General features: G+C 33.0%; 1 protein-coding gene across 2 annotated transcripts in view; it reads right to left on the bottom strand.

Moving 5' to 3' along the window:
- Positions 1-14,940, bottom strand: part of LOC113403788 (atrial natriuretic peptide receptor 1) — a 291,966-nt gene that overhangs the window by 23,166 nt on the left and 253,860 nt on the right. For both annotated transcript variants that reach the window (XM_064217976.1, XM_064217975.1), the window contains one exon: positions 919-1,057. In XM_064217976.1, coding sequence (XP_064074046.1) covers positions 919-1,057 — 139 coding nt within the window. The remainder of the gene's footprint in view (positions 1-918; positions 1,058-14,940) is intronic.

The following is a 14,940-nucleotide window of genomic DNA, read 5'->3' as shown; positions in this document are numbered from 1 at the left end:
AACAGCCTGTAAATTTCCTACTGCTGGTCTAAGGCCTCCTCTCCTTTTGAGAAGAAAGTTTCGAGCATATTCGACCACGCTGCTCGAATGCCTGTTTGATGGATACACACGTGGCAAAATTTCATTGAAATTAAACACATGCAGGTTTCCTAACGATGTTTTCCTTCACCGCCGAGCACGAGATGAATTATAAACAAAAATTAAGCACATGAAAATGCAGTGGTGCTTGCCTGGGCTTAAATCCGCAATCATCGGTTAAGATGCACGCATTCTAACCTCTGGGCCATCTCGGCTCTTATTATTTATATAATTCGGACTAGCTAGCACAAAACTCAACCATAATTTAAAAAATGTTCTAGAATTTATATTCCAAAATCAAATTTATCAGATATTTATTTCGTACAGAAAATGAATTATTACAATTGATAAAATGAAATAGCGATTGTCATTGTGTAGATGAGTAATACGAATTATTATTTTGTATTGCAACGTACAGATGTGACGTAACTACTCACTAAATACAGACCTAAAGGGTGTCAGAGAAAACAACAAAAAAAGAGAGTGTGGTGTGATATTATGGTTCTGTGAGGTAATTAGTGTTTTAAAAATAATCTTGATTATACATATAAATTTGAGTATGTTCTACAGAGTATAATTTAATGTCCGAAGTGGTCAAGTGGAGGTTAAAGTTTTTATTCGAAACATATATTCAGACAATTTTTTTGTATGTAATTTATTAACATACTACATATACTAATATAAAGGGTACATTGGACACTGGTGGATAAATTATTTTAATTATATGTGTTTTGTTTATGTATTATTAAAAACATTACTTAAATAATTCTCGTAATCATACTCATTTATTATGCAATTCGTCAAAACGTACACAACTATATGAATTTTCGAGTTACTTACAATTGTCAGGACAAAGGGAGCCGTCAAAGCCACACTTCGGGGTATCTGGAGGGGGGGTGGTCCTCCCCCCAGCCCAGTGAATGGGACGGTTCTCAACGAATTGAAGAGATGAGTTCGCTGCCACGTACGTCGCAACTACCTGAAAGAAATGTTTTATTAAATTCATTTATTTAAAGAGTCTAGACGAAACCAAATACACCCATTAAATATTTAGACATACAAGGCATTAGACCCGTTCATATGACCTATAAAATGACTGAATATGCGATAACCTATCGTTCGTTAAATTCAGTTGAAACTTTTTACCTGAGCCGTGCGATTTTAAGTCGCATCGAAATCTTAACAAACGACAGTGATACGCCATTTTAATACGTGTAACCCATATTGTTTTTTAATAATTATTGTCAATATCACATCTCACGTGCTGACATCTTACGCTCGTGTTTTGAGGTGTCGAGTTTCTTGTTATAAAATATTGGTATTGATACAAAACATAAGGCATACGGAAGGCGGAAACATATGTAGTTAAGTGAATGAACTTCACTTTAGTGAAGCAACGAAAGCGACCAAATTGTAAGAAGCGAATACAAATTTCCAAAAGTGCGAGACGACGCGTATTTTAGTAAATTCGTCAATAATTAATAATTTTATTATTATGATTAAAGCAAGAGCGCATTTGATTTTGTATTCGCTTTTGTTGCATCGCTTTGATGTTCTGGGTTTTCCATTTCCCTTTTGTTTTTATAATCTGTGATTCTTACATTTGTTATGGGCATGAAGGTTCCCGCCAAAATCGATCATGGAGCCTAGGAGAAGGCCTAGTGGATTAAAAATAATAGGTGCAGTTATGAGTTATGAAGGACAAGCATGAGGCTTAAAATCCTGGTAAGTATTACACACCCGAATACAACAAGTTCTTAAAGTGAAATAATATTGTTCGCATACTAAGTTTAAATAATTGGAAAATATTTCTCTTTAGATTTAGATATACACGTACATATAATACTTTAAAAAGTTTTTTTTTTTTTTCGATTGCCTAATATAGAAACTATTATTAGATATAAGACCTTCTTGGTTTATACAATAGGTTTTATTATTAACATTATTGGCGAAAAGTAATTTTACCAGTTTTTTTTTTTTTTTAAATAGACCGTATATTTTTTGAGTGTCCTACATTTATTCACCCATCAATATTCCTGCTGAGCAAAAGTGTATTATTTTATTAAACCAGTGGACATTTTTGCCCAATATTCTCATATTCATGGACTTCGGCATTTGTACTTGGAATTAACTACTTGTCTCCCGCCACTACGCTCGCGTTATAGGTTTTGGTCATCAGGTAAAAAGTCGCCTTTGCTTATCCCTTCAAGTTTACTTCACACTGAATATTAACTGATACGATTCAGTGGTTTGGCCGCGAAAAAATAACTGATAAACAGACAGACAGAATTATAATATTATTATTGATAACAGACACCAATATCATAAATAATATTCTCACGACACATGGACCATACACTTTACTTACGGAGGGAGGAAATTGTCTTTATTATAATGGTAAGTACCATTGCCTTAAGTGTCCATAAGAAACAATTGCTATTGATAGAATCTAAATTGACTGGTGTTCTGATTATTTTTTCCTGCAGGAAGACAGACCAAATAGGTCACCTTATAGTAAGACCTTCGACTGTAGGTATTGGTATTGACACTCTAAGCAAATTACTCCAATCAAGACTCCGCCTATCATCTCCTATCCTCCACCTATCGGTTCAAAGAGTAACATACCTTGAAGGAAAAGCAACTTGGTGGTACGATAATTGATAAACCTACCACCTGGTAATCTATACCAATAAAAATAAACGAATTATACCACTTACCACGACATCTCTGAAACAATAGGTCCGATTGACTTAAAATTTTGCGTAATACTAAAAATATAAGAAAATTGGAAGAGGGCGGACGTTATATGATTGATTTTCATACAAAGTCGGAACGAGCTGGTTTTTATGTAAAATTTATATAGGGTGACGGGTCAATTACAATACGAAATATTACGCATCTAAAGTCTATGAGTTCCAACCCACTTCGGTGGTACAACCAATACAATGAGCTGGTGGGTTTCGTTTCATTCGACAACAGATGTATTTAGTGATTATAAATTATCATCATTGCCAACGTGTCTTTTCCTCGATTTCACGCAAAATATTTTACATTGTAGTTTAAATTTACTACAGTTATAAAAAATAATACATAATTACGCTCACAATTTTATCAGATAACTAACTTGGATTGATAAAATTCTCATTTCCGGCAAATTTATAAGCCTAGCGTATTTATAATACGTTGGGAAGAAATATTAATTCAAGACGATTAATCATTAATAAATAATCTCATAAATCTTACAAAAATACAAAAGAAAAGGGCGCCATGTTTAATAAATCAAATTTTTACAAAAAAAATCATAACGTTGTAATATATATATAGCATTAGCAGTCTGTAAATTTCCCACTGCTGGGCTAAGGCCTCCTCTATCTTTGAAAAGAAGATTTGGAGCATATTTCACCATGCTGCGGGTTGGTGGCCGAGGACGAAATGAATTATAAACACGAATTAAGCACATGAAAATTCAGTGGTGCCTGCCTGGGTTTGAACCCGAAATCATCGGTTAAGATACACGCGTTCTAACCACTGGGCCATCTCGGCTCCGTTGTAATATTATTCGTTTATAAAATATTACTGACATCACGAGTTAGAATGTAGGTAAGCTTCACTGAGTTTTAATTTGCTTTATACGTCATTAACATACACATAGGGAACTGTTAAGGAAAACATCGGGAGAAAACCCGTATGTTTGTTTGAAATTTGGTCACGTGTAATATATTTTTTCGTCAATAACAAGCCCTTAGTTGAACACCACGGCGTTTTCTATAAGCTCTACAACTTTCTTAAAATAATTTAAATGTACACGCGCGAAATTTATAAAACTTCACCCAACCGTCACGCAAAATTTTATGCCCTCAATGGGTTAATTAAAAAAAGAAGCCTTTGTCCTTCCCCGGGGCTCAAACTAGCTCCATACCAAAATTCATCTAAATTCGTTCAGCTTTGCATTTACAATATTAGTACAGTAACCAATGTACCTATATACAAAACATAATAAGCTCATTTCGTTTCCCTATCGTTTTATAGTTGAGTGAATGTGCCCTCCGAGCCCACAGACCTTAATACTCTTCAAACGTAAGCTGAAGCCACACATGCTCAAATAAAACGAATGCCATTTATAAATTTAGTTTGTTATTTTTACTAATAACAAGCTCAGTGAAAATAGCAAATATTCTAAGTAATTTGTTGATTCAGTAACAATTAAAAACTGAATATATTTAGAGTGAGATGTTTACTTGGTAATAGTTCTAAGATATTAATTAAACATACTCAAGGTCATTATGACAGATATAGATATTTTGGTAGAATAGAACCTATTTATAAACTACTATTGGTTATTGTTACATAAATATATAATTATCTACCTACGAGTCGAAAGGACCTTTAACTTGAAATACCACTTTCTAGTATTCAGCTTCAAAAGGTCGTAAGTTTCAAATCTTGAGTCGAATCGGGGTTATATTTAGAAATTCTTAGTAGCCTCGTGACTAGCACATTTTTTTCAAGTAAACTTAGATTTCAATATAAGGTACCACCTATCTACCACCATTTTGGAATAACTGATTTATATTAATTTATAACAAAATACACACGATACATGATTCAATTATTATTTATTATATTTAAAAATCAAAGGATGCTAACTGCACGCATTTTTGATATAATCTATATTATATTTTATCGAGTGAAACGTTTTATATTTCACTTTCGATCTTAGCAATCATCTCGTGTCTCGAAAAGTACGTTAAGTTATTAAACGTGCACCTGATTAATCTTCGATCGTTTGGATTGAACATCTGATCGAGGTATAAGAGTAAGGTAATACAAAATTCATCTAAATTTTTATTCTACTCGATAATTAAATCCCCGTCGCCGAAATTTAAGGGATAATAATTAAAAATATTAAAGACTATTAATTTATAACGAATATATAGTTTACGTAGCGCAGGTGTAGACCACGCATAATACAACAAATGTAATCTCTATATAATGTCATGTGTTTAAATCGTTCTTTGAATGGACCGTGCGTTGTGTAGGGGATGTTTTAGTAAATTGGTTTTACCGTTCTTACACGAGTACAATTTGTTATCAGTAGAGGCTCAAGCTTATATCATATACATATGTATATATATATATATATATCTGTAGTAGGCTAATAATAATATATCGTTTTCATATTTTTTTAGACAAATACATTATTATAATATGTATACGTATAATGTATATTTATATATTTGATAATTTAACAGACTTACTGAAAAATATTTATAGTACTTAATCAATAATTTTACGAGTTATTAATCATTAATTTAGTTTTGTAATACTGTTCCAAATAACGGAACTATTGTAAATTAAAATAAGAGAATGATATAGTCAAAGTCAAAGTCAAAAATCTTTATTCAATATAGAAGTGTTTACACTTGCTTATTGATAGTCAAAAATCTAACTCACTAAATTAATAAAATATTTAAAAAACGTTTTCTCTCATTCTCTTTTCAAATCTTTATCTAAAATATCAATGGCATATATCGCAAATACATTTACGAAAACGTATTTTATATTCGTTACTTCTACGCGATACGACTACGTGTTATGTGTTACGGTTACGCGTTACTTCTACGCGATACGACTACGCGTTGTAGTTACGTGTTATGTGTTACGGTTACGCGATACGGTAACCCATTATAGTTACTGTTTACGTTATAATTATGCATCATATCATAATCATATTGTGATCATTGGTATTCCTTATCAGTGTTACTTCTCCTTCATATTCTTTAATATTAAATTATACTTATATTTAAAGTTTCAGGACAAAATTTATGATAAAAAATCAAAGTAGCTTTCGTTATTTAATTTGTATTTAATAACAGACACAATAAAATAAATTAAGAACACTTGAGAATAATTAAATGTCAAGAAATAAAATTGTTATTAAAATCATGTGTGAATTAAAACAATGTAAAAAAGAGGTTTATAAAATATGAAGCCTTATGTTATAAAAAGGGAAGGAGATTAAAGGGTTTCTTAGAGGCAGCATATAAGGCTTTGTCCATATTTGACGATTTATGGTAGTTCACTTTATTGCATTATATAATTTTACTAGTTTTTTTTTTCTCTTGTTTAAATAGTTACATGAAATATATATATTTTTTAATTATTAAGATTTACTCTGTGAATAAAATGACAATATTTAATATGACATTTATTGGTGGCAAATATCTATCGGAAGTCTTTATATTAATTTGGATGAAAAATAATGATGCGGACTAACTCATAAAAGTAATTGCATGTTATTAAATGTATCATGTATTTAATAGCAATTTTATTATTTAAATTATTTTGTATTATGGAGTCGAAATATTTTATTATTATATTTTTTTATATTTTATTTATTATATTTTTGTTTATAATCTCTCTCGTCTTTAAGAATAAATTCTGCCATATTCCGGACACATAATACACTGATCACCAATATTCAGACTTTTTGGAGCATCGTATTGGAATAAACTCTAAACCTTTTCCTCAGGGGAAGAGGAGGTCTTTTTATATTATAATCAGTTATATGTCACTTTCGCAAAAAATAATTCACCCTTACACTGTCACTATGTCAATAAACATACTATAATATATTTCGCACCTGTAAAAACACTAGCTTGCTCAACCAAAACTATGACGTTTGATTATAGAATACGAAATGATGAAATACTGGTTGTACAATCAGTTTATAAAATTGATTAGAATTCTTTGATTCCGACTGATTAAGATTAGAGGTTTTCCTTAAACCACTCCAACGCAATGTTACATATGTAATTCTATTATTTACTTATGTGTACGACGTCCAGGTGATCCAATTAACATCTTGTCTTAGGCTCAGCATATAGGTCAAAGGGTAGAGTAATTAATTTAAGATCTACTTAAGGTGCGCCAGACGAGTCGAGATCGTAGGTTGATTAGTTTGGGACAAGTTGACCTTATAAATCAAGATTTAAAGACAACACAATGACAAAAATTCAAATTCATCACGTGAAGTGAAATAAATGTTATCAAACATAGTCTATGAATTGGTTCTGTCTGACTGACTAGCTGTCAACATTAACAGAATACAAATTTCCCACGGCTGGGCTAAGGCCTTCTCTCCCTTTGAGAAGAAGGCTTGGAACATATTCCACCACGCTGCACCAATGCAGGTTGGTCGATACACGTGTGGCAGCATTTCGTTGAATTAAGACACATGCAGGCTTCCTCACGATGTTTTCCTTCACCGCCGAGCACGAGATGAATTATAAACACAAATTAAGTACATGAAAATTCAGTGAGCTTGTCTGGGTTTGAACCCGCTATCAGCGGTTAAGATGCACGCGTTCTAACCACTGGACCATCTCGGCTGTCAACTTTCACGCACGCTTCATATTGAAAATATGGAGAGTTTTTTGTTCATAATGTACTCTTATTTTTTATAGGGGAGAAAGGCTCCATGGGTTTCGTGTATTGTGTGGGATTCTAATCTACTAAAATGCCAGCGATAGCAGCCTGTTACTGATACAGATTGGAGAGGTCATTCAACTAATAACGCATCAACGACTTCTTCCAAACTGTGTACAGCTCGTGGATGTATCTCATTTGGAAGAGCGTTACAAGACTCCAATTCCAACGCATTCCAATCCAACGCATACATATATTGTATACTTGTATAGTGATTCAATATTTACTATTTTCGCCCAAAAAATATTTTTTTTAATCATCTCTAGTCTTTGATTTATTGTTTGAAATTAAATATAAAAAATATCATAATTTGATTGGGGCTTGCAGGTGCGTTGCCGGCCGTTAAGGAATGAGTAGGCTCTTTTCTTGAAGTTTCCCAAGCTGGTTCCACAGAGTGGTTGTGCGAATGTACTGAATGACCTGAGGAAGAGTAATCACCATTGATATAGACACTGACGCTGTATGAAACAACCATTCCTTGCATAACCATTGCGCCGTCAACCTTGGGAACTTAGATTTTATGTCCCTTGTGTCTGTAGCTACACTGACTCACTCACCCTTCAAGCTGAAATACAATTGTACTAAGTTCTGCAGTTTGGCGGTAATTTATGACGTGACCTACCCAGACAGTGTTTCAATAACGCCCCACCACCAAATAACGATATCAGTACGTTTCTTTGTAATGCATATTTTAATTATTTGCGATAAAGTGTCCCGCATTTTTTTAACTTTGACAATTATAAAATATCATAAATAAGGAAGTAATCAATTTATTTATAGCACGTACAATTAAACAATAACAAAATAATATACTTTTTTGCGTTCACTGTAATAAGGATTAAATCTTATCAACGGCAATATGCAAATATAAACTTAAATTAGAATATTTTATACATTCTAGTGCGATTCTGATAAACGCGTGTTTTTAGGTATTTTTTAATTAATTAAAGCCGTCTCATAATTTTATATGAGAAGCCGGAACGATATCCGAACTCTTATTTTGCCTCCATTATTTATGGGTATAAATATTAACTTACATACAAATCCTACTATAATATACATAAAAGTATAACATCTCGCCTTATTCCCTCCACTGGTGAGCAGGGCTGGTTATTTTTTTGCTCAAAGGATCGGAATTGCGATTCAACGGGGAAATGCTGCTAGCTTTCGTGCCACGACTTGTACGTAACTGTTTGGGTCTATGTAAATAATTTTCATAAAATTAAAGTATAAATGACATACGGCTGATCGTAGCCATCCCCTGTTTGAAAGGATTTGGTGCTTTTACGTTGCTCTAATGTAGTTCTGAGCTGCGTGTGGCAAGATGTTCATCTGACAAAAGCAGGTCTCGTGAGAAAACAGATGGATATGCAGATGTGCTCGAGTGAATTTGTTTAACGTTTCCACCACTGGGCCGGCTCATTACGTCATCACATACGTTATAAATATTTTGTCAAATTTAAACCTTACATTTTTTCCATTTCCAATATTCCATAATGTCAATTAATCACGACCGTCAAACCCATATCGTTTTAATTAAAACCGCGGTCACACTTTAACCGGTCATTAATTAGTACAACCAATAAAATAAATATGTATTATTTTGATTTGTTCAAGTTCGTTTTAGAATTTATAACGTAAATAAGCCATTAAAATTTATAATAATCATAAAGTACAGATAAAATTTAACCGTTAAGTATGTGTCGATAAGTGTATACGGAGCTCGAACTCTGGCACGTTTTTAATTTTAATACAAAAAAAAAACAGCACATTACCGGTGGGAGGGTACTTTATAGACCCGTTTAAGTGGGTACCAACTCTCTACTAATTCTACCATCAAACGTCAATACTTTGTATTGTTGTATTGTAACTTTATGAGCCGAGATGGCCCAGTGGTTAGAACGCGTGCATCTTAACCGATGACTTCGGGTTCAAGCCCAGGCAAGCACCACTGAATATTATCATGTTCTTAATTTGTGTTTATATTTCTGCTCGCCGGTGAAGGAAAACGTTGTGAGGAAACCTGCATGTGTCTAATTTCAACGAAATTCTGCCACATGTGTATTCCAGCAACCCGCATTGCAGCAGCGTTGTGTAATATGCTCCAAAACCTTGTCCTCAAAGGGAGAGGAGGCCTTAGCCCAGCAGTGGGAAATTTACAGGCTGCTAATGTATTGTATCTTTTCCCTCTTAAATATATTTAGTTTGTGACGAAGTTCTCATTTCATATCTTATGTCTTTCAATATTTATATCTAATGGCTTTTCATTCGTCTTTTGTGGGTCGCCAAAAACACACCTTATGGTAAGTGGTCACAACTGTCCTACATAGAATTGGCGCTGTAAGAAATTTTAACTATTAACTACATCACCAATGCGCTGCCAACCTAGGGAGCTAAGATATGATGTCCCTCGTGCCTGTAGCTACACGGGCTCACTCACCCTTTAAATTAGAACAGAACAATAGTAAGCAGAGCCGAGATGGCCCAGTGGTTAGAACGCATGTATCTTAACCGATGATTTCGTGTTCAAACCCAGGCAAGCACCACTGAATTTCCATGTGCTTAATTTGTGGTTATAATTTATGTCGTGCTCGGCGGTGAAGGAAAACATCGTGAGGAAACCTGCATGTGTCTAATTTCGACTAAATTCTGCCACATGTGAATTCCACCAACCCGCATTTTAGCAGCGTGGTGGTGGTGTGTAATTTGTATTTATTTCATCCTAACGTTATTTGTAAAAAACATAAAGATTTTTCATTGCAAAAGAATTTAAACTGTAATTCTAGTTATAATGGGTTGATCTTCCAATATCAAAGTAATTAAGTTTTAAGCCTCGTGCTATAAGTCTATAGATGGAACCTCAAGCCGCTGAAAACAACTTGAAAAAAACGAAAACGACAATTGTATTGTTTCAGTTTTTGTTTTAATTAAAACGTAATACCCGTATCTTTGTTTCATCTGCTTCGTGATTTTGTGACTTGTTCCATTTCGAAATTTAAATATACTTTTTTTTAATATTTTATACAAAATTTTGTGCCAATAGCACCAACGTGTTTTTGTGTCAAACGAATTGAATGTTTTTTTTTTATTTTTTATTATTGAATACTAGTGTTGAAATTTTTTATTTAAATGAAATAAAAAATTCCACCCATTACCAAACATAAGGAGTTCGTCGCTTATATATTATGTATAATATTTATATATTGAAAATTCCTAAGCTTAAAGTATTCTCCATAATTTTTTTTATTACTTAGGCTGGAACTAGAGGATTCTTGTATTTATAAGCGGCGGTCACATTTGAGAAATTAACATAAACAATATCAACACTAATGAAATGTACTCAGCACTAAAAGTATAAAAACAAAACATAATTTTTAAGTGTTTAATATAAAGTCGCGTTGTATATTCTCTTTACAACTGATTTTATTATTATAAGTGCAATATAAAGAAAAATGAAAGCTAAGTGGATCACTTTTCTTGTGATAATAGAGCACTTTATCCTTGCAGCGCATTTGAAGTGGTTCGGTACAAAACATTTACTTCATAACAAGAACCTACGAAATCATCACGTCATGTCGAGACAAACCTAAAAGAAAGCAATTTGTTCCATATCATGTTTCTATTATATTTCGATCAGTAAATATTATACCAGCAGCAGTTCATTGAACTGAAAGACAGTGTCAACGCAAAAGGACATATGTTTATTACACTACGTTCAAAGCTGCAAAGCATTCGCGACTTATTTTGTTTATATTAATATTTACAAGATCGAAATCAAAATATTCTTTATTCAACAAGCTCAGGGTGTTACACCAAATGTAAATTTATCACCGGTCTCGTAAGCAGATTCTACCGAGAAGAACCGGCAAAAAACTGAGTATTTTTTCCGTTTACTCAGTAGTTACATTTTTTTATGTTAAAAAAATCATTATAATACATAATACCTGAGCATGACGCAATCATAAATTATTATTTTATTGTCAGAGCCGAGATGGCCCAGTGGTTAGAACGCGTGCATCTCAACCGATGATTGCGGATTCAAACCCAGGCAAGCACCACTGAATTTTCATGTGCTTAATTTGTGTTTATAATTCATGTCATGCTCGGCGGTGAAGAAAACATCGTGAGGAAACCTGCATGTGTCTAATTTCAACGAAATTCTGCCACGCTATCCACGAACCCGCATTGGTGCAGCGTGGTGGAATATGTTTCAAACCTTCTCCTCAAAAGCAGAGGAGGCCTTAACCCAGCAGTGGGAAATTTACAGGCTTTTAATGTTGTATGTAATGTTGAAAGTGTGTGTTAGATTACTATGTGTGTGAAATATTTATACTAATATTATAAATGTGAGAGTCATTATGTTGCCTCTCCACGCTTAAACCGCTAAACCGATTTAGATGAAATTTGGTCTGTAGATAGTTTGAGTCTCAGGGAAGGACATAGGCTACTTTCGTAATTCACCCCCTGAGGAAGTAAAATTGGGGGGAAGTTTTAGCTAGTAATAAATAAAATCTACTGCGTCCTTCTTCCCGATTTATTTATGTGGAATTTACATTCCAGTTGTCCATTTAATTTGTCTTGAAAATTTACAAAATTGCTTGCGAACACCTATTTAGGTAAGATTTAATTTGAAATACCTTTGAAGAAATCTATAGCCGATTCTTTACAAATTTTTGGCTACCCGACAAAACACGGCTTAAGATTTGAATTTCTTTCAGGATAATTTTAATTAAATATCTAATATGAGAATATTTTTTAATATTTTATTTATTAAAGTCACTGCAAAAAATAGCATTAGAATTTATTATAAATACAGATAAACATATACGTTTTATTATTTTAATTTAATTTCACTGAAATTATAGAATTACGTTAACAGAAAAATATACCTATGCACATCTGTATGGATTCTTAATTTATTTATTAATTCTGTTTTATTTATTTGATAACCAAACAGTTACACAATACCTAAATAAATACATAAAATAAAAAAAGCACAAACCAATAAATTTTTCATGGAAATATTTTACTTTGAAAAAAATATATATGGTTTTAACAAATAAAGAATTCAAATATATATCACGGATTTAATTCAGTCAATCGAAAATATAAAATATGACAGGTTGAGTTCATGATTCTACTAGATTTTTACTTCTATATTAAGGCTTCTTGTATGTTGTATCGCAGCCACGTCGACGTTGTAGGCAGTAGGTTTTGTGTTACTTGGCACCCATTCATCGTATATTCTACCGCCAAACAACAGTACTCAGTATTATTGTATTCCGGTTTCAAGATTGATTAATTGTAACTACAGGCATAAGGGAGATGTCTAATTTAAAGCCTAAGGTTGGTGTCGTATTGGCAATGTAAGGGACTGTAAATAATTTTACAGTGCCAATGTTTATTGCCAAACGCGACCACTTATCAGGTGACCCATTATCTATTTCGCTTACCAATATAGCATAGTATGATATATATATTTCTTGGCGGTTTTTCTTTACAATCTACATTTGCAGCCGGTGGTAGCTTTACTTTATTTTTTTATTTTATATCAAACTTTTAGTCGGCAGAGCCCCAACAGTGGAACATATACAGGCTCAATTTTATTAAAATCAATGTTTTTATAGAGTAGCTGGCGTTGTCCATTGGGGTTTAGTTATGACTACGGTGCGGTGCCAGGCCGATGCCACGAGTGGCTGCGACGCGGTTTCGATACGAACATATACACAACACTGCGTAACGGCGCCATTGTGATTGGAATTCAACAAATCTTGTTACAAATTTTATTAGATACAATATGAATTATCTATCATATAATAGTAAAATATTATAAAACGATAGCGAATATTCTCTCCCAGTATTACACATATATACATATAATGCTCAAACTTAAATTGTGACGCTGTCTGGTAATAAATATATACACCAAAGGCAAAGACAAAAATAAAAAAAATATTACTAGCTCAACATTACCGTAATACTAGCGGTACAATAATCTGTTATAGTATTAAAACGAACCCAAACAGCCTATCGCTAACATATACATCTCAACCTCATAATTATACAACAGTCGAAATTTCTACAGATAAGTTTCAAACTAACGATACCATTTTATAACATTCAGAGCATAATGAAGACGCTGGACTGAAACCGATCCTTGTAAAATTAGTTTAATGAAGGGAATAAACCAATCGTTAAATTAAAGTAGATTTTCATACAGTGATAATAAATAAAAATATGAAACTAGAAATAATGACTTAAAAAACTATCAAACGGTGCTAAAAGTTATTTTATGCATTGACTAGCTTCCGTCACACAGGTTCAATAAGTGTATAAAAGAACGCAAATAAATAGATAAATTTCATGATTTTTTTCCGACTAAGAACGTTTAAATTCACAGTTTTTCTCTACTATAATATGAACGTATTATACATATAAACTTTGCTTATTTATCAAAACCGCAATTAAAGCAGTGGCGTAGTTTAAAAGATCTAAGCGTACGGACTGCGAAGCGACTTTGTCTTGTTCTATATAGACAATAAAACTACAAGAGTTAAACATACAACCAATTTTGGAGTCAATTAAAAATAAAAACACAGGCAGCAAATAAAAGAGACGTAACAAATAAAATCTTTTTGCATCAAAAACTTTTTACTAAAATTTGACCTTGAAACTATATTCGTGTCAAAGAAGTCGCACATCTTTCACTGGAAATGAAAGTGTATTATACAGGGTGTTGTATTCACCGATACGACGTAGACGTATATGAACGTGACGTAGTACATAAGCATCTTATAAAGGCTGTGTATAATAATAGATCTGCCTTACAATACTTATATACACGTGCAAAATGCATCTATTCTAAGCATGCGTCGTATTGATCATATTGTCATGTCTGCCGTATAATCCTGCTACTTCATTGTCACTCCTTTAATCTATCCTTAAAGGTTTTAGATATTGTTTTTTTGGTGTAGGTATGCGGATGGTCAAATTGGCAACCTGATGGTAAGTGGTCACCAATGTCAAAAATTAGCTAGTAACGCCGATAGCAAAAAAAAATCCTTACATCGCAAATACCCCCAATAATTATTACTTCTACCTCAGGTATTCGATAAACAAGAACACGACAAAGTATTGCTGCTTGGTGGTTGATGGGCCTAAGCCTACCACCAATGGACAAGAGATGTGTTCCAATTTTAAAATTCTGAGTCGTGTTCATATAAAAAAATGTTTAGTTATTTTATGAAAAAACTCATTACAGTTGCGTTAGACTTGTCTCAATACACGTTAAAGGGAATCATACTGTTCTAGATCTTTCCCTAGTCATATCAGACTATCAAACCCAACGATGCGATTAAGAAAACTACTTAAAAC

Source organism: Vanessa tameamea, chromosome 20 (genome assembly GCF_037043105.1).
Source record: "Vanessa tameamea isolate UH-Manoa-2023 chromosome 20, ilVanTame1 primary haplotype, whole genome shotgun sequence".
NCBI lineage: Eukaryota > Metazoa > Arthropoda > Insecta > Lepidoptera > Nymphalidae > Vanessa > Vanessa tameamea.
The sequence above is the reverse complement of the archived record's forward strand: the minus strand, read 5'-3'. Positions and strand labels throughout refer to the sequence as shown.